Genomic DNA, 23,063 nt, shown 5'->3' on the forward strand with positions numbered 1-23,063 from the left:
GTCTGATCAACTTGAGTGGGGACAAGCAAGGTTATTGTAGCCCTCAATGAGTACTACAAGTTCCATTAAGGCCCCAAGCCATGTTTGTCCCTATCCCTAACGGGATGCACCTTGTAACCCTAGGCCAATTTTGTGCCGAGATTTTTGTGTGCTCGTGTTTTCTTGCGAGCGGAGACAAATTCCAGCGGAAAAGCGAACTGTATCAAAGTGGGGTCGGGCGGGCGGTGCATACTGTATGGCACGGTGCGGCTCAGCCCGTCGGGGCAACCTGGCGATTTCCGGCTCTCGCTGCAGGAGACATGAAAAGGAACCGCTGATGTGCACGCCGTTGAGCGCTACCGAGCCACTCGCCGATCCGAACGTCGTCCAAAGAACGGATCTGCATCTCGATCTTGCCAATGATGGCAGAAGATCCGATCCCGATCGACGAGCTCGCGTCGAGTCCGGCGCAGAACCCTTTTTTCTCAAATTTCGACCTCGACCCTCTTGGCGGCGTCTGGCCGGGCGAGCCTCACAAATTGGCACCGCCGGATTGGACGACGGCTCTTCCTCGCCGCCCTGGCGGGCGTGTACAGAAGAAACCTCGAACGCTGTGGTTTTCTTCAGCAGACCATCATCCGTCACGCTAGATGCTGCTCAGGTCGATCTTGCCATTCCGATCAGCATACGGCCTCTATACACGCAGTCCCACACATTCTTCACAAGCTCCCATTGGCGTCCTTTTGCGCCCGACTGCCAGATTCGCCATGTCCACCTCGGCCCCTGGCTCACCGGAGCTTCCGCCAGCCAAGCGCATGCGATCGCGCTCGCCCGAGCAAACGACGTCGGAGCAGGCCGCCTCGACATCTGCCGCCGCATCTATGTCGGCCAACGCATCCACCGCCCAAGAGAAGCAGGCGCGCAAGGCTGATGCACGCCGATCGCGCCAAAAGCGCAAGGACTACGCCAAGCAGCTCACCAAGACGGGCCGCGAGCCGATCGAGTTCGACATCGAGAATCTGCTCGGCGTGCGCAAGGTGACCGACATCCTCTCGGAGGGCGCAGAGTATCAGAACAAGTTCGAGCGCGGAACCCGCCTGACGCTCCGGATCGAGTGCCTCGACGCTCACGGAGACGGTCTCGCCGTTGCGCCCGAACGCGACTGGGTGGTCGCCGTACCGCACGTGCTTCCCAAGGAGAAGGTGGTCGTCGATATCGTCAGCAACGAGAGGCTCTACTCCAAGGCGAAGCTGGTCGAGGTGCTCGAAAAGAGCGACACACGGCAAGACAGCCTGGTGCGCTGCAAGTACTTTGGCGACTGCGGCGGATGCCAGTATCAGATGATCGACTATGCTCGGCAGCTCGAGATCAAGCGTGGAGTGGTGGAGCGAGCCTTCTCGCGCTTCTCGGGCCTCGAGCCTGGGCTGGTGCCCGAGGTGTTGCCGACGATCCCTTCCCCAAGCCAGTACAACTACCGCACCAAGCTCACACCGCACTTTGAGCTTCCGTACGAGCTCCGGAGGGGCAGGAGATCTGGCATCCGGAACAACAATGCCAACGGAAACGGTGCCTCGAATGGCGACAAGCCCCAGTACGACGTTCCGATCGGATTCGATTGCATCGGCACCAAGAGGGTGATGGACATCGAAGAGTGCCCGATCGCAACCACGACCATCAACCGCGCCCTTCCCGCCGCCAAGCAAAAGGTGCGCGACGGCATCGAGAGCTTCAAGAACGGAGCCACCCTCTTGCTGCGCGACTCGCTTCGCACGTACGACAGCTTTGCCGAGGATCTCCTCGCGACCGAAACCGCCGAGCTCGCGGTGGAGCGTGAACTGGACACCGAGGTGGTCACCGACCACAAGGCGACGGTCAAGGAGCGCGTGCTCACCACCAAGTTCGAGTCGCCCGCCGGCACGTTTTTTCAGAACAACCGCAGCATCCTCCCGAGCCTGCTGGGCTACGTGCGGGAGCAGATCCTCCAAGCGAGCCCCGACGGCACGAGCGAATCGGAGCGCTACCTGGTGGATGCGTACTGCGGCTCGGGTCTATTCAGCCTGTGCCTTGCGTCGCTGTTCCGCGAGGTATCGGGCGTGGAGATCTCGTCCGAGTCGATCAAGTACGCCACCAAGAACGCCGAGCTCAACGGCATCACGAACGCCAAGTTCCTCGCGGGCAACGCCGAGGACATCTTTGCCAAGATCGAGTACCCTGCTCACCAGACCACGGTGATCATCGATCCGCCCAGGAGGGGCTGCGACGAAGAGTTCGTCCGACAGCTCGTCAACCTAGGCCCCAAGCATATCGTCTACGTGTCGTGCAACGTGCACACGCAGGCGAGGGATGTCGGACAGCTCGTCACCCGCGATGCGCGCTACAAGGTCAAGAGCGTCCGCGGCGCCGACCTCTTCCCGCAGACGCATCACGTCGAGGGTGTCTGCGTGCTGGAGCGCATCGATGCGTAGCTTTGGCTCAATGTCACTATCATTTGAAGCGGATGAATTGCAGTTCATCGTGTTTAGCAAAGAGAACTATTGAAGATTGAAGGTCGAGCGGGTTGAGGTTTCTGAGCTGAGGCGTTGAGAAAGGCCGGAACTCGGGTTTGGGAAGGCGAGCTGTGTGGAGCGGCTCAAAAAGCTTGACGAAGAAAAACGCCTCGGATTTTGAGCATCTGAAGAGTTCATGCGGCAGAGCCTGCTCTTCCGCTTACTCTCCCGACACCCATCACCGCTCACATCACACATTCACACGCTCTATACCCAGAATGGTCTCAGCACTGAGCCGCTCCGCGCGATACTGGGGCGTGGGCGTATCGGCCCGCTCTACAGCCACCGTGGGAACATCGTTTGCGACTCAGCGATACCTTTCGGCAAGCGTCCGACACCTCGACGAGCAGAAACCGCCCCACACCGGAAGCTCCGAAGCTGCCTCGAGCTCATCCTCAACAGCAGCCGAAGGCAGCAGTCGCAACAGCAGCAGCAGTGGCAGCACTGGCTACAAGCCGCCGTCAAGAGCAACGGGCACCTGGCCATTCGAGAGCAATGCCGAAACCTCCGAATCCAACGCGCAAGCGTCTGCTTCCGAGGCGTCGAGCCCAAAGAGCAATCCCTACGCTGGCCTGTTTGATGGCTCGGATCCATTCCCCAAAGTCGGCGACAGCAGCAGTAGCAGCAGCGGCTCACCCTCGACCGACCCGATTCAAGATGGCGCTGCTCTTCCCAAGACCGGGTCGTGGCTCACCGAGCAGCTCGACTCGCTCTCTTCAACCAGTCGCACCTCGCGCGTCATCGGCCGTTCCGCACAGCCCAACCCCAACCAGAAGATGTCCGAATCGGAGCGTCGCAAACACCTCGTTCCGCGCTCCGTGCTCTTTGCGGACGGAGAGGCAGCGAGGCAGTCGGACGAACTCCGGCCGCGCAAGCCATCCAACTCTCCACGCAAGCGCCTCGACCGCACACCGCTGACAAAGCAGGAGGCCAACGCGTTCATGTCGCTGCTCAACCAGGCGCTGGCCGGCACTTCCAGCCCGTCGTCGTCGGCGGCGGCGTCGATGCCGGGTGATGCGGCAGAGGATTCGTCGGCTCTGCCGTTCGGAAGCTACACGTCGCTGATCAGCAATCCAAAGACGCAGACGGGAAGCAAGGCGCTGCTGCAGGCATTCGCAAAGCGAAACAGGCTCCAGCGCTTCGAAGCTGCCAAAGCACAGCGCGCCAGGCGGTTCGCAAGGGAGGGTCTGGCGGCGCAGATCGATCCGCTCCTGCTCGAGGCGGGTATCGACGAGGCGCGCGAACACATCGCCATGTGCGAAAACCTCGCCGAGCTGCTCGACTTTGCCAAGCGCGAGGTGTGGGGCATCCGTCCCAACACTCCATCCACATCCGCCCAAGACTTGGGCGCCTCCACCTCGGACGCTACTACCGGGGCAGTTGAATCGGATCCAAGCAAGGCCACGATGGCGGCGCCAAAGTACGGCGAGCCAAAGTACGGCAAGGATACGCCGTACTATTCGTCGGTGCTGCAGCTTTTGTTTGTGGCGATTCGCGATCGGTACCGAGCTCCGCACGTTGCGCTGTCTCTGCCGCGCGTGACGCGCTCGCTCGGCATCGAGAGCTACGTACTCGGCGTGACGGGTCTGCTGTACAACGAGGTGCTCAAGACGCAGTGGGACTGGCTCGGTGATCTGCAGGGCGTAGTCAAGACGCTGCGCCAAGCACGCGAGACGGGCATCCTCAGCGCACCCCTCAAGCACGCCTCGATCCCACCAGGCTCATCAAGGCCGCTCTATGCCACCACCGAGGATGAGACAATCCGCGAAACGGTCGACCGCATCGCAAACGAGGTACGCAAGTTTGTCCTCGACCAGCAGATGGCCGCTCACCCCGCACTCAAGCGCAGACACATGTATGGCGGCGCACTCGATGACGTCCTCGGCGGTGCGGCACACGAGGCACAGATGCCCAAGACCGAACTGACCGAGGATTGGAGCCATACCTGGCTGCTTGCGAACGCGGACGAGGCATCGGCGCTGGCCGGTCAGCCATTCAGATTGCTTCAGCGCCAGGCGGATGATGCAGACCCTGGCCGAGCAAGTGGCCCTGCTCGCGGGTACCCAAAGAAAGCCATCCGCCCCGGACGCGACAACCGCGAACCCCGAGACAGAACTTCGCCGCGTCAAAGCTCACAGAGATACTAGCTCCCCACTCACACTGCAATGCACACTCGTGTCAAGCCGAGGAAAACGATGAGTTGGACAATGACAGTGGGACCTCGACAAGGAGGTGAAAAACAACCTGGCGGTGGATCTGCACACGCCAACTAGGGCGGAGCGACCTCGACACGACCAAACAAAGACAAAGACTAAAGAAACGAAGGGCGACAGATTAAGGGAGCGACTTGGCGGTCTTGGTAGCGAGCTGAAGGATGGCCTCGAGCTTGACATCGATAGAGGGGACCTTGACTGTGAGCGACGAGGCGATGGTCAAGGCGAGGCGCTCGATGAGTGGCAGGATGGACTGCTTGATCTCGCACACCACCTCGTCGACGTGGATCGAGTCGACAATCTCGGTGAGCTTGCACAGGAGCTCCTTGATGTCGCACAGCAGCGTCTTGACGACCTCCTCGAGCAGGTCGAGCGACACGCTGATGTCGGCCGAACCAGCAACACCGGCAGGAACCGAGCGCTCGTGCACACCGACGCTGGAGCCCTTGACGAGGAAGCTGGGCAGCGAAGCATCGGCGTCAGCAATCGCACGCTTGAGGCCAGCCACGATCCTGTCGGCGTCGATCGACGAAACCACACCCTGAACTGGAGTGAGCAGCTGCGAACGCTTGACGAAAGAGATGCGGTTCAGGTCGACGCTGGACAGGATCGAGCCAGGGATCGTGGTGACACTCGAGGTAGCAGAGTCGGCCGTGTTGAGCACGTCGCGCTTGATCTGAGCCACGGTCGACTCGGCGTCGCCAAGGACACCACCAGCCGTGCCGACGGGCAGAACAGCAAGGATGTCGCGCTTGGCAGCGGCATCGATGGCCGCAATGTCGCTGTCCGAAAGGGCGGACAGCGCAGCGATGGAGCGCTTGAGGACGGCGAGCTGAGCCACGTCGAGACCGTTCACCGTCTTCTCGGCGTTGTCCACCGCCTGGGTCTGCGCAGTCTGCTCCACGCCCGAGGCAACACCCGACTGCGGCAGAGCAGCGAGGTGCGCAATGGCGCGCTTGAGCTGAACCATGCGGTCGACGTCAAGACCTTCGACAGTATCGCCGACGCCCAGAGGAAGCTCGCGCTTGATGCCGACAACGCCGGTGATGCCGGCGGCGCCAGTGACCGCACCCGAGAGCGAGGTCACGTCGGAAACAGCCTGCACCGAGGCGACAAACGAGGTGACGCTCGACACGGCGTCCAGGCCGCTGACGAAGCCCGACACATCCGTGACCGTCTTGAGCGAAGCAAGCAGCTTGAACGAGCCAGGCACCTTGATGATGGCCTCGAGCACGCCCTCGATGCCGCTAATGCAGAGGATGCGCTTGACACTCTCGCTGCCAAACTTGGCAACATAGGCGGCGAGCTTGACGCCGCCTTCGACCTTGCCGATAGCATCGGTCTCGCCCGAGGCAGTAGCAACGAGCTCGACGACGCTCTTGATCTGAACCATGGCCTGGACAAAGGCAACGGGGTCCTCGAGCTGCTGGAAAGCCTCGAGAACGGTGACCGATTCGCCGATCTTGAGGATGGCCTCGAGAACGCACTCGATGCCGACGACGTCGTGGAGCGCCGCCACAACGTTGAGGTTGGCGAGGATCGAGAACACGTCGCCGCCGAGGACGGCGTCGAGGTGCAGGCTGGCAAGGAGCGAGATGAGAGCCTCGGCTCCGTCCACCTTGCCGAGGAGGCTGCCAACGACGCTCAGGTCGAGCGAGCCGAGCAGGTCGCGACGGCCGAGGACAGAGTGGGTGGCGGAAGTCTTGACACCGCCGACGCTGACGACACCGTGAGCGAGGGTCGAATGAACATGGCCAAGGATGGCGTTGACCTTGGCGGTGGCCTTCTTGGTGTCCTTGATCTCGGAAACCTTGGCGGCGGCCTGGATGTGAGCCTCGAGCGAGGCGGTCAGGGTGTGGAGGATGCCGGCGACGTTCTTGACACGGCCGGCCTCGACGTGGGCGCCGGCAGTGCCGAGTGCACTCAGCTCGACGCTGCGCTTGGCGGCCACAGAGGCGAGGTGCTGGAGCTTCTGGAGGTCCACGGCGTCGGCCTTGACGTTGGCGGCATCGAGCGCGTTGGCGTGGGCAGCTCCCTTTTGGACGCGAACCAGACGGTGCTTGGGGTTGAGCGCCGAGTCAACCGCAGCAGCGTTGGCAGCGCTGATGGCAGCGAGGATAACGAGGAGGGAGGAGGAGATACGCATGATGGAAGTTGGAGGAGGGAGTGGATCGTGAGGGGAAGACTTTGCAGAGGACGTAAGATCGAAGAAAGAGATCGAAGAGATGAAAGTCGGACTGGAGTTGCAGAAGGGCGGGAGAGAAGGGAAAGATGAAGGAAGGGGAGGTGGACAGGCGCAAGGGAAGGGTATGGAGTGGGGTGGAGTGGAGTGAAAGGATGGGGAGACTCAAAGGAAGACATGGCCGAGGAGAGGCCATATATGTACTATGCTTGCACCGAGGTCCAATGTGGTCGCGTTTGCATACATCTTCGCCGCCGTCGGAGCACCAGAGTCCAGCCATCTGTGCTATAGGACGCGAACAGGCACATATGTCGAGCCAGTCTGTCCATCAAAGTCGGTTGCGAGCGTGGCTTCTTCCCGGCTCAGGGTTCTGCACGTGAGCGAGCCCCTGTATCTGTGCGGTCTGTGAGTCTTGTCGATGACACTAGAAGCTTCGCTTGTCCGGGTTGCATCCCTTTGTGATTCTCGCGGAGGACCCAGCTTTGCAGTATGCACGCTTGACCTTGACTCAAAATGTCCGAGCTTCATGCTGCTCTTCGAGGGTACCGGAACCGGAAGAAGATCCACTTGAGCCTCGGTGCGTATAGATGCGCGCTATGCTGATCCCAGTATATGCCGCTTTCGCCCAGCAAACCGTCTGCATTGACCTCGTCTCGTGCAGGCGGAAGGCGATCGTCACATCCTGGACCGAAGCCGAACGAACAATAAGCTTTGCGATTTGCAGGAGCCCGAGCGGCGAGCGTCGTCGACGTATGCACCCTCGCTTAGCGAAAGGTAGCATGTCGAAGTCTTCCAGAGTAGTCTAGCGAGAGCTCGAGCCTCAGGGCCTCATCTGCACACGCAGAGGCGGTCTGTGGGGATGTGCAAGGAGCTTTGACCCAAAAGCCGGTGTGGCCATCCGGAAATTCTCCGCGCGCTGTCGCACTGGCCTCGCACCCTTCCAAAGTCACAACCACGGCCTGTGCGTGCCATCCAATCCGAGACAAAGACGCTGCGAAGAGCATCTGTAGCCCGCGATGGTTGTGGGCCAACACGCTCCCCGTGCGCGCCGGCAAAAACGGAACAGCTTAGATACGCGCATCTTGACTCGCGTCAAACTGTGCGCATTGTGTTGTGGCGGAATTTCATGCGCTGCACCCGGTGTGCATGACGCATCTCCGATCCAAGCTTGTTTGCCTCGAGCGTTCGAGTTTGGCAGACGTCAGCAGCTGCGCAGAAGCTTAGCGCGGTGGCGCCTGTGGGTCTTGCGGGACCGAGCGGGAACAGCTGCCGTCGGACGGGTCTTGCAGTACCCCTATCCGTCGCTTCCGTGTGGCGGAACTTTCTTGGTCTCTGGGCAAGGTGGTCTTTGCCACGCTGCTATGGGCACGGTTGCAGGCTAGCGTCCGCTCGTCCCCTCTCCCTCGTCGGCTAACCGTTCTGCTCTAAGTTCGTCTGAAGCCTTAAGCACTTCAGGCACGAGCGCCGCGAAGAAAGCACATGCATTCAAGAGCGTTGAAACAAAAGAAAGAGCGAATGTGATTAAAAAGCATGCATAGTGTGATGGTCTAGAAACGATAGTCAAGGTCAAGATAGCAGGAGTGCTCTTCCAGCCCACTCGGATCGCGCTCCGGCGAGGGCGTGGGCGGAGAGCCGTCGACTGCATCTTGCTCTGAAAGCACACACTGCGCGGTGCGGACCTGAGCGGCAGCACGATCAGCGTGCGAGTGGAGGTGGCCCTTCTGTCACGATACAAAGATACGCACAGACGACAAGACGTGAAAGCGGGAGCTTCCGGTGGCAGAAGGGCCGCTAAAAAGTTGGCTCGAGAGCAGCGGCTCACGCGACAAACGAAGAAGTCGTGCTGCCGGAGCCGAGTCCGGCTTTCCACGCCATGATGTCCGGCGTGGTGTAGCCGAGCTTGGATGATCGCGACTTGCGCTTCGACGAGATCGAGCTGTGGCGCGGACGCGCCGTCAAGAGTTCCGAGTCACGAGCGTGGTCTCCTCCGATGGAAACCGAGGCTGCATGATTCACAGAGGCGCTGTTGATGCTGTCAAAGCGTCCGTACTTGCCGGACCTCTCGAGTCGAAGCACCTTTTCGCGCAGCAGCAGAAGCTCCTCGAGCTGGGCATCGTACCTGCTCGCCTTGTCGATGCGACTGTTTCGGCTGCGCGATTCGTGGACATCGCTGCGCGACCTCTGCCGAGGATGGCGCATGCGCTGAACCATGCGCTCCGTCGCAGGTGAAGACTCGCGCTCGTCCATGCCGTACGTCCCGCGGCGCGTGTCGATGCTCGATTCGTACAGCATGGACGCAGAGCGCAACGACGCTGGCTGGATCGACCGCGAGCCTCCGGTTGCAACCGACGACGGAAATGCCACTCGGGATCCTGCGAGGCCGATCGAGGATGGCACCTGCGACGCGACACGTTCGTGCTTGAGCAGCAGAGCGGGGCTCATCGTTGATGCTGGCGAAGTCACGTTGCTGTGCGAATCGCCTTCGCCGGAGACGTCGAGCCGATTCTCGCGGCCAGCCGACGGCAACCCACTTGCAGATGGACCCAGCTGCCCATCGGCTGATGCTGCATCGGGCTGCGAGACTGCAGTCGCATACCTTTCGAGATGAGGTCGTTGTTCACGATGCTCGTCATCAGCACCGGGATCAGGTGGGGTGAAAGCCACATCGGGAATATTGCTCGAAACGTCTCTCCTCAACGCAGGGCGAGCAACGCCGGCAAGCACTTCCCAAGCCTTCCGACGCGAAAATGGGGACTGCGGGCGTCTCTGACGTCTGCCATCCCTAGTCTGTGGCGCACTCGAGCTTCCGGCTCGTGACCTGGAACGAGCGAGACGGATGGCAGCGAGCGTTGCTCCTTCCGAGTCCGACCGTCCGCTCGTCTCTTCCATGGAGGTGCTCGACGCTTCGGCCAAGCCAGTGAAGTTCATCTGGCGCCTCCTTCTGGCAGCGTGAGCCCGCCCCATGCTGCTGGACGAGAACTCGTCAGAAGAGTAGCGAGAGCTGTCTGGTCGCGCATACGGCGCCGATCGTCTCCTCGGGCGTGGTCCGCTCATCTCGAGCACCTCTGTGTCGTCCTGCGGCATCGTTTCGCGAAGCAACTCGGTCACCGAGGCATCCGGCTCGCCAAACATGCGCTGGCGTGCCAAGATGGTCCGCAAGCTCTCACCTGGCGATTCGAGTGCGCGCAGCGCAGCCAAGCTCGCCTGTACGCCCGTATCCGCATAAGGTGCTGGTTCGACCGAATCGACGCGCCCTGCAAACGCCTCGCGAGCAGGCGATGTGAGTTTGCTGCCGGATCTCGACATCTCGAGCCTGCTCAGCTCGGCATCGTCGACGTCGGCGATGCCATCTTCCTGACCCAGCCGCTGAGGGTCGACATCTCGCGGCTGGGAGAGCGCTCTGCGTAGAACGTCGGTGCCTTCGTTCGACGTCAGAAGAGGTATCCCTTGGAAGCTGGCCACGGCCGGCGATCCAGCGACTTCGGTCGAGCTCCAGCTGAGTCTGGGTCCCGCAGGCGATCTGAGCGGAAGCGGGTTCAAGCTCGACCGAGTCTCGTAGAATGCCGAGGGCGACAGAGGCGGCCCAGTGCCGCCATTCGCCAAAGCGGCAAGCGGTCTTCTGGGTCCCATGGCGTGGAACTTGTTCTGCATCCTTCCTGTGGGGATCGTCGGCAGTGGTCGAGTGTACGCGGAGGGCGACGATGCCGAAGCCACGCTAGACCGTGAAGACGACCCGCGGTGGGCAGCTTGAACCGTGGGAGCCGTGTGATCGTGACTACTACTGGTCCACTGAGTGGGAGAGGCCGCAGCCACCATGCCCATACCCATGAGCATCAAGGGCGAGAGGTGATCTCGAGGTGGGAGGCCGTCGAGCTGCCTCGGTGGCTGCTGTTCTAGGCTGCCATACCGACTGTGCATCTCGGCAGTGACAAAGGAGTCTGCGCCGTGCGACGGATCGCGGCGATCGGACGTGTGGTCTGCCGAGTAGCCTCTCGTGCGGCCAGGAATGCTGGGAAGAGGGCGGAAAGGCTTCATGCTACCGTCGCTCGTCGACCGGAACGATCGCACGGACCGGAACGATCGACTCGCGTCGGTCAGGCTGAGGTCCCTAAAGTGCGGGCTGACTTCATGTGCTGACGGGGCACCGTGAACCATGGACACTGATGGCGAAGACAAATCCGGCACGCCTCCGACACGGCGCGGCGCAGCTGGACCAGCTTCCTCTTCTGACATGGGTGACAGCGGTGAGGTGATGGCGAGCGGTGACACTACCGGTCTCGTGTATGCCGTGCCGGCCGGATAGAACGACTGCAAATCCGGATGCTGCTCGTCCACCGGCCCTCGAAGCGACGAGTCCGAGCTGATCTTGGGCGCTACCACCGACTCGCGATCCGAAAGCAGGATCTCCTTGGTGCCTGAATCCGACCCGTCAGACAGGCGTCGCGGCACTGCGGGAGGAGGCGAGAGCGCGAATCCGCCCGGTCTACCAATGCCAGTCTGGCGGTCGAGTCCAGACACACTCGTCGGCGCTGTCGATGTCGGATTGTAGGTATGCGATGCTGCGGTGCTCGCCATGCTGTTCGGCACCGCAGACGCAGTATCTTCGCTGCGCTCCAGGCTCGCTTCGCTTGCCGATAGTGGCTGGGGCGGCAAGTGGTAGCCGGATCCCGTCGAGCTGTCTGCAAGCGCCGCTTCGGTATTCGAGCCTGTGGAGCCTGATCTCTCTTTCCCAGGCGTCGTGTTTGGCTTTTGAGAGGGACGACGTGGCCTGCGGAGCGGAGGAACCGGTGCAGGCGGGAGTGGCGGAGCCAGCGAGGTGAACGAGGTCTGGGACGAGTTGCTTGTACTCGGACCTCCATAACCCCCTCCCATCATGCCCGTTGGTGTATCGACCACCATGCCGATGACATCGACCGGCGAGCGTTCAGCTTGGATCGGTGTACGTCGTGTCGTATCGATAGGGTCGACGTGGCCGGTCGAGGCGGCTTCCGACTGAGACCGGCTGAGTCCGAAGCTAAAGACGCGCGCAGCAGACGGTCGTCGAGGCCAGATCCACAGTCCGCCGGCGTCTTTTGATCTTGACTTGACGATCTCCACTGGAGCATCATGTACCAGCTCCTTGGGCGACGCTGGGTCCTTGGCTGTAGATGTTTGCAGCTCCGGTTCAAGATCCACCCAAGCAGCGTCGTCCGTGGCGTGGACGGGGGCCAGGGCTGCCGCACGACCCTGTTTGGGCGCCTGCGCTTCGGCCACGATTCCTTCCGACCCCTTGCGCTTGAGCTGGTTTTGTTTCCACCACGACGTTCCGGCTAGGCTGCTAGGTGCGATGGCTCTGCCCTTTGCGTTCTTGACGGCGGACGTCTGTGGTGCCTTGTAGCGCGCACGAAGGCTGCCGTTGGAGCTCGTGTAGCTCCTCGCCGAACGGATACTACGAGCCGTGTGCACTGAGCGTCCGCTCGCTGGACGCGACAAGTCCATGGCTTCTCTCGGACTGAGCCGGCTCGACTGTGCCTCGATCCCGGTTCTTGGAGCAGTCAGACTCAAGCCGCGAGGACCAGTCGCCTGCGTCTGAGCTTCTGTCGCAGACGACGGATCCGCAGCATTGCCCACGCGTGCGGCTGGCTGGGTCGCACGGCTCGCTGATTGCGATCGAGATGCTTCCACACCAGATCGACTGGCGTTGACCAGCGAGATGCTTCGGAGCCGACTGCGCATGCTTCCCGCGCCCGACGCACCACTGTGTGGCTGCGCCTGCACGGTGACCATGTGTGGCGCCGCTGTTGATGCTTCGGCGGTGCGCGTGGCGATGCCACGCAGCCTCTCAATGAGGCTAAGCGCCCTCGGCCTCCTCGCCACGCTAGTCGGCTGCGGATCAAAGACTTGATCGATCGAATGCTCGTGCAGCTTGACTTCGGGACCGCGACGCAGCTGTTCGACCTCCCTGCCCACCGACGAGGTGCCGGATGCGGCTGCATCCGAGTGGATGGAGCGCAGCATGCTCGATCGTCGACTCGGCGCCACTGGCGCACTCGGCTCCTCGTACCGATCGAACGCGCGATGCACGATCACTGTCGAAGCTGACGCCGACTCGCTGCGACCATCTTGCTGCGGGGGATTGACGTTGGCAGGTCTGTGGTCCGCATGGTCGCGCGACAAGGAGGGATCGCAGTCGGACGAAGCCGCTGCAGCCGAAAGCAAGCTGGTGCTCGACTTTTGGTGCGATGGCGCCGTCTTTTCTCGCCGCTTGGCGCTCGCCATGCTCGCAAGATACGAGTCAGCAGCACTGGACGGCACTTGCAAGCCCTCGTTGGAGGAGAGCGAGTGGCGCGCATTTGGCCAGACGCGCGGCCGTGGTGGTCGGAGCACCGAGACACTCGCGCCGGGCTGGATCGAGTCGCCGCTCTCCGAGGCGGTATAGCTGAAGCGGTGCGGGTCGAGCGGCGTGGCGTAAAGCGAGGATGTGCGACGTGCCGAGTCGGCGCCGCTCTGCGTGCCGCTGCTCGTGGTCGGGTCGCTGCTGCCAAAGGAGAAGCGGCTGGTCTCGGATAGGTCTGCGGGGCCAGGAGCGTTCGAGGGCATCTCGTCGCTCGGCCGGTCGCGCAGATCCGTCCATTCGGACTGCCAGCCGTCAGGGATCGACCGACGCGGCGAGCGAGTCCAAAGATCAGAACCCTTGTGCACCTCCCGTCCCAAGTCACCCGAACTGCCTTCAGCGCTACTTCGTGTTTGGCTGGAGGATGGATCTGAGCTGTCGAGCTCGAATGCTCCATGGCGGCGTCGCAGCGAGCCTGAGCCGAGGCCGGCCTTTAGTGCAAGCGCGAGGCTCGGCGAGATGGGTACAGGTGCATGACCGTGATCCGACGGCGGCGTGGCCGGGGCGCCAGCATGACCGTCTGTGCTCGCGTGATCTTTTACGGACTCCGGTTCTTCCAAGAGCGGCGGATCGCGCGGGGTAGCACTGACGCGATGCGCCGACTTGCGCCGGATGGACTTGGCGTCTTGCACTTCGGCCAGGATCTTGGAGTCGGGCCGACTACTCTGTGCGCCCGTCGTTGCGCGAGAGTCGTCTGCAGGTGGGGCGTGTTGTGGTGATGCCAAGGCAGACGGAAGGAGTGGAGCCGGTCTGGGGCCGTATTCGGACTGGTCGGGACGGCTTCGAATAGGGCCGGCCGAGCGCTGGCGCTGCTCCTTTGGAATGAAGTGGTGGTGCGGATACGAGATGAAGTCGGTAGATGCAATGGAGCCGCGACGGCCCAGGAAGCGGGACCGGGGTCGCTTAACCCACCCCGACGCCGAGGTGGGATAGTGCTGCGACGCCTCGGCCGGTTCCTCGTCAGCACGTGCGTAGTTGTGTGATCCAACCGAAGACGGATGGAAGGCAGGAGCGCGCGACTGGGATTGACCCATGTTGGGCGTCTATTAGCCGGATGCCGCGCTCGGGCGTCGTGCCAATGTCGAATGAAGTTGCGATCCAGTTCAGGCGGCTATCAAAGCAGCCGAGTTCATGGCGGTCGAAGTCCAAGGAGTGAGTTGAGATAAATGGCCTTGAAGCGAAGGCGATGGGACCAGCCCGAAGTGATGAAGCAGAACGGCCGTGCGAAGAAGCGAGGGTGAGGTCGAAGGACGAAACGGCGGAGCGTTGGAGGCAAAAGATATAGAAAGATAGAAAGATAGAAAGATAGAAAGAGAAGCAAGGTCGCGACCGAAGGAGTGGTGGAGCGGTCGAAAGAGTGGATGGATGGCGTCCCGAAGCGCAGTCAAGGGCGAGGAGGGCGCCGAAAGAGGCAGGTGGAAGGGGCCATGGATGGAATCAGCTCGACAGGGCGAGGAGCCGAGCCGAGCCGAGTGCCGATCCTACGGCGGAGTTGAGAGGGAGGCAGCGCGCAAGATTGCCTCCACCCGGTCGAGGAGGCTAGATGCCTAGCTAGCCGAGAAATTCATGCGCATGCTGCTGCTCCATGCGTCCAAGTGAGGGCGGATGGGCGGCTCTCGATTCGCTGCTCGGCCGGCGAGGCTCATGAGCATCTCACCAGCACAGGCGGTTCGGCGATGAAAGGAGGCGGACTGGGCGAGACGAGTCTCAGGAACTAGCCGCGCTGGACGCTGCAAGCTGTTGCAGCAAGCACAAGCGAGCGGAGGGTGCAGCGGCTGCGTCCATTGTCACGAGAGCGGCTGCTGGCGAGCACAAGGAGCGATCATGCCGGATCGAGAGCGAGATGTCCGGCCAGGTGCCGTTGTGCAGCGGCGGCAAAGAGCAGCAGCAGACAGGCTCCGTACGATGCTCACGGCTGAATTTGTTTGTTGCTCTGAGCCTCGCTTACGAGCATGCATGCATCCATGCCAGCCCGGTCGCAGTCTCGCTGCAGTCAGAACAATGTTGTTAGGCGTCGAGGCCGGGCCGGAGGAGAGGGCTCGAATGGGCTGTACCATGGCCGGGGGCAAGGTGCAACATCTACCCGCCCGGCCGCGTCTTGGCCAGACAAAGCCAAGCACAAGCGTTGGACGGCAGCCTGTACGCTTGACGACGTCGGCATTGCAAGTGGCCTCCGGGAGTAAGTTAGCGGCAGGCGTGGCGAGGGAGGGCGTGCATGCATCTATGCATTCCAGCGTGGTTTGGGGCCATGCAAAATGCGGCTCGAAACTGGACAGGCGGCATGTCTCAGAACGGGGGTCTGGCGAGACAAGGCCCAACAGGGGCGGTATCCTTCGCGTCTGAAGCGGAAGCTTGTACGACGCGGGTCGCGTTTGGACTGTACGACCAGTCACGCACGAGCTTTTGGGGACAAACCAAAAGCACCACGGGCAGCCTCGGGCGCGGGGCGATGACAGGCTGGGCTTGAATCCGTCAGCGCCGAGAGCGGCGCAGCGCCCAGCAGTGCCCCAAGATGGTGGATCGTCATCCAACAATGCTGCGCGCCGGCTTAACAGTGCCAAGCTTAGAGGATCGACCTAACACTGGCGAGCATTCGGCACCCGATGGCCGCTTCAAATCGGCTCTGAGGGCACGGCGCGGCCCTTTTCGACATGTCGCGATGGACAGACAGGGTCCAAGGTGGTGGAGTGCGTGTGGGCCAGAGCTCGAGAGCGGGTCGAGCTTGGCAGCTGCATGCTGCGTGCTGCACGCTCATGGATCGCCGTACGGTTAGCATGGCGACGTTGCTCGCTTGCTGCCTCGAGTTGAGCCCACCCAGCCACGCATGCACACATGCACGCCCCCTCGAGACCCTCATGCGCGCCAACGTCCGTAAGCCCGCGTCGGCCTCCAAGCCCTGATTTGCACGCGATGCTACCCTCGTGCCGCTGCCTGGAGCTGGGCTCGGCATCGTTGGCCATGACGCATACACTTTTGTGTGCCGGCAAATAGACTCGGTTCCGATCGAGCGCGCTTGTTGACAGCACTGGGTCAAGAGGTAGAGGCGCTTGCCGTCGCTGCGTCGCTGCGTGCAAGGCATGCCAAATTCACATTCCCACCTTTGGGTTGCGCTTCCCGCTCGGGGCGGCATTGTTTGGTCTGCGCTGCACCTGGCAACCTTGGCGCCACCAAGCGTCGCACTTGCGGCTCCCTGTCAAAAGGGTCCGTGTCTCAGTACGCCCTTGGGCCCCCACCGTGCCTTTTTTGGCCAACTTGAGGCTGGTGGTGGTTCAAAGACCCACATGCTAAGCCCCTACGTGTTGTGCACCTCATCGTCTCTTTTGTCTTTCCCCCACCACTTCGACTCCAGCTCTTAAGGTCGCGCATTCATCCGTCCTTCCTATCGTATCGTCCGCTCTAGCCACGCATCGAGCTGCTTCTGGCGCTGTCATCACGATGACTTCGGCAAGCATGCGCAGGCTGCCCATGCGGATGATGGAGCATCACGCGCCGCAGGATGAGAACGCCATGCCAGCAGGCATGTGCGCTCTCCAGGCTGCCGCTTCCGTCTCGCCATCGCGCGTCACCAAATCGGCGCACACCCGCTCGCCCAGCAAGATGCCCACGCTCAGCGACATCGCAGCACGCCTCAACCTCGACAGGGACGCCGCCACGCCCACCACGTCGCCAGCCAAGCAGCTGCTCGCCAGCCCCGCCGACGCAGCACGTCCCAGGCTCGAGCTCACCGGCAGAATCACGGGCTCTCCCAGGCCACTCGAGCTCGCCGACCGCAAGAGCCCGCTCATCGCCTCGCCCACCAAGCTCGACAGCGATGCAGCAGTGTGTCTCTCACCCACGGCGCCGTCGTCGGGTGCGTGCTCGCCCACCAAGCGCATGCTCGCCAAGGGGCTACCGAGTCTAGAGGAGATCCGCGATCGCATGTCGCGAAAGGGACTGTCGGTGTCAGCAGAAGGCGGCAGCCCCAATCTGCCTTGTACGCCTCCGTCGCCCACCAAGCAGGCTGTCGATACCAAGCCGAGCACCGCAGAGCCAGAGAAGCAGCCGACATCCAAGGTGGCGCCTAGCAAGCCGGCTCTCCAGCTCGCCACGCACACAGCGCCGCTGCACAAGCCGAGCGCGATGGTCGCCTCAAGCTCGGTGAGCGCCACCAAGTATCCGCTGCAGCACGAATGGACGCTGTTCTTTGATTCGCGTGCCGGCGGTCCGCCCACGCCCGGAGTGGGGCCGGAGGCTGTGCCGCCGACCACGCCCGTGCTGAGCACGTCGTCGTGGGAGGCGAGTCTGCGCACCATCGGCACGTACGCAGCGGTGGAGACGATGCTCGGCTGCTTTTCCAAGCTGCATCGACCGTCGCAGCTGGAGCGCCATACGAGCTACCACCTCTTCAAGGACGGCATCAAGCCCATGTGGGAAGACGCACGCAATGCCAACGGCGGCAAGTGGACCATCACGTTTCGTCAGCGCAATCCGGCGCTCGTCGATCGCACCTGGCTCTGGCTCGTGCTGGGTCTGATTGGAGAAGAGCTGGATGGCGACGATGAGGCGTGTGGCGCCGTGTGCAGCGTCAAGCCGCGCGGCGATCGGATTGCGCTCTGGATGCGTGACCGCTCCGATACGGAGAAGGTGAACCGCATGGGTAGGAAGCTCGTGGCGCTGCTCGAGATCGGCAAGGAACCAGGGATGTTGGTCGAGTTTTCGGCCCACTCGAGTCGAGATGACAAGCAGGAGGGACTGTTTAGCGTCAACAATGCCGTTCAGCAGCTGAGGACGCCGACGGTGACCACGTTCAATGCGGCAGCAGCAGGGCTTCCCGAAGCTCCGCATCGATTCGCCTCGGCCTCACCCACCGCCTTCGCCAGTCCCGCTTCGCCCAACAGACACGCTTTTCGTCCACCGCCCAGCCCGGGCGCAGACACTTTGGGCTCCGGTCAGTTCGCTAGGCTGGCCGGCCAAGCAGGCTCGTCGGGCTCAGCCGCCATGTTCGGTCGCTCCCCCAACGGCCCCAACGGTGGCGGTGGCTTTGGAGCACTGGGCCAGTCGCTCGGTCTTGGGCTGGGGATTGGCGTCAATACGTCGCCCAGCCTCTCGCCGAGTCCCAACGAGGCCAAGAGGAGCGACGCAGGTGCAGCCATGTCGTGGCGATCCAACCGCACCACCAGCCCCACTCGGCAATCAACCACCTCGCCCTCCAAGGCCACATGATCCTCCCCATCCCAGCGCCCACGAACGCTCTCTTTGCTCTCTCCTTTTTCGCACTCGCCTCCCACTCGCACTGCACTTTTCTCGACCCTCTCTCTCTCTCTCTCTGTATCGCACGCTCGTTTGTTTGCTTGTGGCTGCCCGCAAAATTGATGCATTGACGTCGACACGAGCGTGTTCGGAGGGCTAGATTTTGACGACGAGCTTGCCCGTGGTCTTGCGGCTCTTGATGTCGGCGAAGGCGTGGCGCAGACCGTCGGTGGTAAAGGCGTACTCGTCGTGGATGTTGATCTTGACCTTGCCCGACTGGACGAGCTCGAAGAGTTGCGCCGAGTAGCGTTCGCGCTCCTCGCGCGTCGCGACGTAGTTGAACAGCGTCGGACGACACACCTTGAGGTTCTTGGGCGAAAGCTTGAGCGGCGCAAATGCAGGGACGGGACCGGAAGCATTGCCGAACGTAGCGATGGTTCCTTTGCGCGCGGCGATCTCAAAGTTGGCTTCCCACGTGTCGGCGCCAACGCCGTCGAGGATGGCATCTACGCCGTGGCCGGAAGTGATGTCGCGGATGGCCGAGATGTACGCCTCGGGGTTCTCCTTGTTGTACAGCAGTGCGTGGTCGGCACCGTGCGCCTTGGCCAGCTGGCACTTGGCCTCGGTCGAGGTGACGGCAATCACATTTGCACCGAACGCCTTGCCCATCTGGCAGAGGAGGAGGCCAACACCGCCCGCGGCGGCAGTGACGAGGATCCAATCGCCCTTCTTGACGGGTGCCGATTCGGTGAGCAGCGTAAGAGCCGTGAGGCCCTGCAGATAGCAGGCGGCAGCGGTGCGCGTGTCGATGTCGTCGGGAAGCTTGATGACGCGCTCGGCATCCAGCAGCTGCTTCTCGATGTACGAGCCTCCGCCGTACTGGACCACGCGATCGCCCACGCGCACCGAGGTGACGTCCGGATCCACCGCCTCGACCACACCCGCCGCTTCCTGGCCGATCACGATGGGCGTCTGCAGCTTGTACAGGCCGCCAAAGTGGTACGTGTCGATCATGTTGACGCCGGCATACTCGTTGCGAACCACCACCTTGCCCGAGCCGGACAGCGTGGGTGCAGGGACGGGTACCACCTGCACGACGTCGGGCCCTCCCTGCTGCTCGATCTGGAGCGCGCGAACGGTCGACATGGCGCGAAGGGAGGCGTTCGATCGTGTGGTAGTGCTGAGCGGAATTGAAGAGAGATGGCGAGTGAACAGGCCGAGTCGATGCGACATGACCCAGCGGCGAGGTTGATATGGTCGTAGGGTAGAAGGCAGGGCCAGGCGCTTGTTTTAAGCGCAACTGCGGCCCAAACTCGAAAGTCTCTATTCCCGCACAAAGCTCAGCAGTTCGCACTCCAACGAGTCCGCGGCAGTCGCGGATCTTAGACAAAGTGGAGTTGCCCCGTGCGCAGGAACGTTGCAGCCTCATCGCCGCGGACCCTTGGAACGACCCGTTGGAGGTCCGTTCGATGCGCAACTTCATGCGTCGCCCGCCGGCAATCTGTGCATTGTCCTTCCGCCATTCCATCAGCAAGCCACTCTTCGATCTCGAGCACGAGCATGGGTACGAGCATAATTCAAACGTGTACGATTGGCACAGTAAAGCAGAGCAGAGCATCGATAACATGGGCCAGGAGGAACAGCTAAATCCGAGAGCAGACAAAGCGACGCCGCGGAGGGGGGCCCCGTCTACTTCTTGTCAAACGCTTCGGTCTTCTCCTTGATGTGGTCGATGACCGAAGGGTCAGCCAAGGACGAGAGGTCGCCGAGGCTGTCGGTCTCGTGCGAGGCGCACTTTCGGAGCAGACGACGCATGATCTTGCCCGACCTCGTCTTGGGCAGGTCCGAGACGATGATGATCTTCTTGGGCGCCGCAAAGGGGCCGATGTTGCGGCGCACCTGGATGACGAGCTCCTTGGTCAGCGCATCCTCCGAGTCGTAGCTGAACTCGGGCTTGAGCGTGACGTAGGCGGCGATCGTCTGGCCCGTCACCTCGTCCGGGATGCCCACCACGGCCGTCTCGGCCACACCCGGATGCTGGATCAGCGCCGACTCGATCTCGGCCGTCGACAGACGGTGGCCCGACACGTTGATCACGTCGTCCACGCGACCCTTGATCCAGATGTAGCCGTCCTTGTCGCGCGCAGCACCGTCGCCCGTGAAGAAGTAGCCCTTGTAGGCGCGCATGTACGTGTCCAGGAATCGCTGGTGGTCGCCGTACACCGTGCGCGCCACCGACGGCCACGGCTGGCCAATGGCCAGCACACCCTCGACGTTGTTGCCCTCCAGCACCTCGCCCGACGTAGGGTCGAGCAGCACCGGCTTGATGCCCCAGAAGGGGAACGTCGCCGAGCCCGGCTTGGTCTTGGTCGCACCGGGCAGCGGCGTGATCATGATGGAGCCCGACTCGGTCATCCAGTACGTGTCGACAATGGCGCACTGCTGGCGGCCGACGTTGTCGTTGTACCAGTGCCACGCCTCGGGGTTGATGGGCTCGCCCACCGAGCCGATGACGCGCAGCGACGACAGGTCGTGCTTCTTGACGTGCTCGTCGCCCAGGCGGCGCAGCAGACGGATCGAGGTGGGCGCCGTGTAGAACTGCGTGAGCTTGTGCTGGTCCACAATCTCCCAGTAGCGCGACGGCGACGGATACACGGGCGTCGACTCAAAGATGAGCGTCGTCACGCCGTTCATCAGCGGGCCGTAGACAATGTACGAGTGGCCGGTGATCCAGCCGACGTCGGCCATGCAGGCGAAGCGGTCGCCCTTGTCCGGGTGCACGTCAAACACGTGTCGCAGCGTGAGCGCCGTGCCGAGCAGGTAGCCTGCGGTGGCGTGCACCACGCCCTTGGGCTTGCCGGTGGAGCCCGAGGTGTAGAGGATGAAGAGCGGATCCTCGGAGCTCATCGACTCGGGCGGGCAGTAGGCGCGCTCGCGCGAGCACGCCTCGTGCCACCAGATGTCGCGCTTGTCGTCAAAGCTGACCTGTCCGCCGGTGCGCTTGACGACGACGACGTGCTCGACCTTGGGGCACTCCTTGAGCGCCGCATCGACGATGCTCTTGGTGGCGATGTTGCGCCCGCCGCGCTTGCCCTCGTCCGTGGTGATGACGACGCGCGCGCCGCAGTCGTTGGTGCGGTCGCGCAGCGAGTCCGCCGAGAAGCCAGCAAAGACGACCGAGTGAATCGCACCGATGCGCGCACATGCGAGTAAGGCGACGGCGGCCTCGGGGATCATGGGGAGGTAGACGATGACCGTGTCGCCCTTCCTCACGCCGAGCGTCTTGAGCATGTTGGCCGCCTGCGAGACCTGGACGAGCAGCTGCGAGTAGGTGATCTCCTGCGCCTGGCCGGGCTCGTCGGCCTCGTAGATGATGGCGACGCGGTCGGGGTACTTGTGCGCCCATCGGTCGACGCAGTTGTACGTGGCGTTGAGGCGGCCCTCGTTGAACCAGGCGACGTCGCCATTCTCAAAGCCGCCGGATCGGACCGTCTTGAAGGGAACGTCCCAGTCGATGATCTCCTTTGCGATCTGTGTGGTTCAAAGGGGCGGAAGTCTGAGTCAGTCATCCAGGTCTTTCGCAATCACGCACGGCTCGGATCTGCCGCCGCTGCGGATCTCGCTGCTCGGATGTGCCAGACATCTGCTCAGCTACTTCGTGATACCGCGCTCCGGAACTAGACGGAGCGTGTTGCGTCCGGAAGCGCCGATCCGGAAGCGCCGATCCGGAAGCGCCGATCCGAAAGCTGCGTGGGAATGGACGGTCGACTCACCTTGCCAAAGAACTCGTCGGTGTTTTCGATCGACTGCGGGTAGTCGGTCTGGTACTTTTCAGCGGTGACGTGAGGAGCGGGACGTCCGTCTTTTCCCAGGAGGCGGGAAGGCACGTCGTAGCTCTGCACCTCGGGCACTTCAGCCTCGGCCATGTTGCGCTGTGTGTCGGGAGTATTGATGCTGTCGAGCGAACGGTCGGTCGGGGGAGCGGGACGGACGGTCGCCTGTCTATCGGGTCGAATTTGGAGTGCTGATCCGAAATGTGCTGGTGGGCTTCGTTGTCGTTGAGACGTAGACGAAGGATATACGGAGGAGGACTAGGGACGAGGTAAGAAGGGGAAAGTCTGGGCCTATATAGTCCGGGCGCTAGGACGGTCGGATCGGAGAGGGAGGCGGCTTGCGGGGGAGGCAGTTAGAGTGGCGCTGGGTTTGGCCGGTCAGCTGTGCTCGGACGGCTCTCGACGATGAGACGTCGACGGTGCGTGCTCGGGCGGAGAAGGCGGCGTCGGCGGCAGCGGCCGCACGAGCAGAAGCCAGCTCGCCAGCACGGGAGCGATCGAAGCGAGGCGCACTATGCGGTGAGCGAGCCAGCTCAACTCCACATTGCGAAGAGAGAGAGAGCGTAGCGTCAGTGCGGACGTCGGCTCTGGAGCGGCAGAGGAGCGAAATGCCAAGTCCAAGCCCTGCTGCAGTGGCTCACCAGCCCGCCTCTCTCTCTCTCTCTCTCTCTCTCTCTCTCTCTCTCTCTCTCTCTCTCTCTCTCTCTC

At 62.4% G+C, this 23,063-nt stretch overlaps 7 protein-coding genes across 7 annotated transcripts; 3 read left to right on the top strand and 4 right to left on the bottom strand.

The window, feature by feature from the left end:
• Positions 1–401: 401 nt before the first annotated feature.
• On the top strand, positions 402–2,444 carry PAN0_047c6409 (s-adenosyl-L-methionine-dependent methyltransferase; the record flags this gene model as incomplete). Its single annotated transcript, XM_014798136.1, has 2 exons — positions 402–569; positions 630–2,444. 2 exons carry the CDS (start codon positions 402–404, stop codon positions 2,442–2,444), a joined length of 1,983 nt encoding a protein of 660 aa, XP_014653622.1.
• A 299-nt stretch (positions 2,445–2,743) lies between these two features.
• On the top strand, positions 2,744–4,672 carry PAN0_047c6410 (uncharacterized protein; the record flags this gene model as incomplete). Its single annotated transcript, XM_014798137.1, has 1 exon — positions 2,744–4,672. The coding sequence occupies one exon, from the start codon at positions 2,744–2,746 to the stop codon at positions 4,670–4,672; it is 1,929 nt and encodes a 642-aa protein (XP_014653623.1).
• Positions 4,673–4,859: 187 nt separating this feature from the next.
• On the bottom strand, positions 4,860–6,884 carry PAN0_047d6411 (uncharacterized protein; the record flags this gene model as incomplete). The annotated part of the gene is made up of 1 exon (XM_014798138.1): positions 4,860–6,884. The coding sequence occupies one exon, from the start codon at positions 6,882–6,884 to the stop codon at positions 4,860–4,862; it is 2,025 nt and encodes a 674-aa protein (XP_014653624.1).
• Positions 6,885–8,738: 1,854 nt separating this feature from the next.
• On the bottom strand, positions 8,739–14,327 carry PAN0_047d6412 (uncharacterized protein; the record flags this gene model as incomplete). The annotated part of the gene is made up of 1 exon (XM_014798139.1): positions 8,739–14,327. One exon carries the CDS (start codon positions 14,325–14,327, stop codon positions 8,739–8,741), a length of 5,589 nt encoding a protein of 1,862 aa, XP_014653625.1.
• Positions 14,328–15,294: 967 nt separating this feature from the next.
• PAN0_047c6413 (uncharacterized protein) lies at positions 15,295–18,495 on the top strand (the record flags this gene model as incomplete). The annotated part of the gene is made up of 4 exons (XM_014798140.1): positions 15,295–15,472; positions 15,570–15,647; positions 15,961–16,164; positions 16,643–18,495. The coding sequence occupies 4 exons, from the start codon at positions 15,295–15,297 to the stop codon at positions 18,493–18,495; spliced, it is 2,313 nt and encodes a 770-aa protein (XP_014653626.1).
• A 183-nt stretch (positions 18,496–18,678) lies between these two features.
• Positions 18,679–19,668, bottom strand: PAN0_047d6414 (quinone oxidoreductase; the record flags this gene model as incomplete). Its single annotated transcript, XM_014798141.1, has 1 exon — positions 18,679–19,668. The coding sequence occupies one exon, from the start codon at positions 19,666–19,668 to the stop codon at positions 18,679–18,681; it is 990 nt and encodes a 329-aa protein (XP_014653627.1).
• Positions 19,669–20,211: 543 nt separating this feature from the next.
• PAN0_047d6415 (acetate--CoA ligase) lies at positions 20,212–22,613 on the bottom strand (the record flags this gene model as incomplete). Its single annotated transcript, XM_014798142.1, has 2 exons — positions 20,212–22,053; positions 22,296–22,613. Coding segments are annotated over 2 exons (2,160 nt in total), but the record flags the coding sequence as incomplete, so codon positions are not given.
• Between the last annotated feature and the right edge of the window lie 450 nt (positions 22,614–23,063).

Source organism: Moesziomyces antarcticus (assembly GCF_000747765.1).
Source record: "Moesziomyces antarcticus DNA, scaffold: scaffold_v10047, strain JCM 10317, whole genome shotgun sequence".
Classification (NCBI taxonomy): Eukaryota; Fungi; Basidiomycota; class Ustilaginomycetes; order Ustilaginales; family Ustilaginaceae; genus Moesziomyces; species Moesziomyces antarcticus.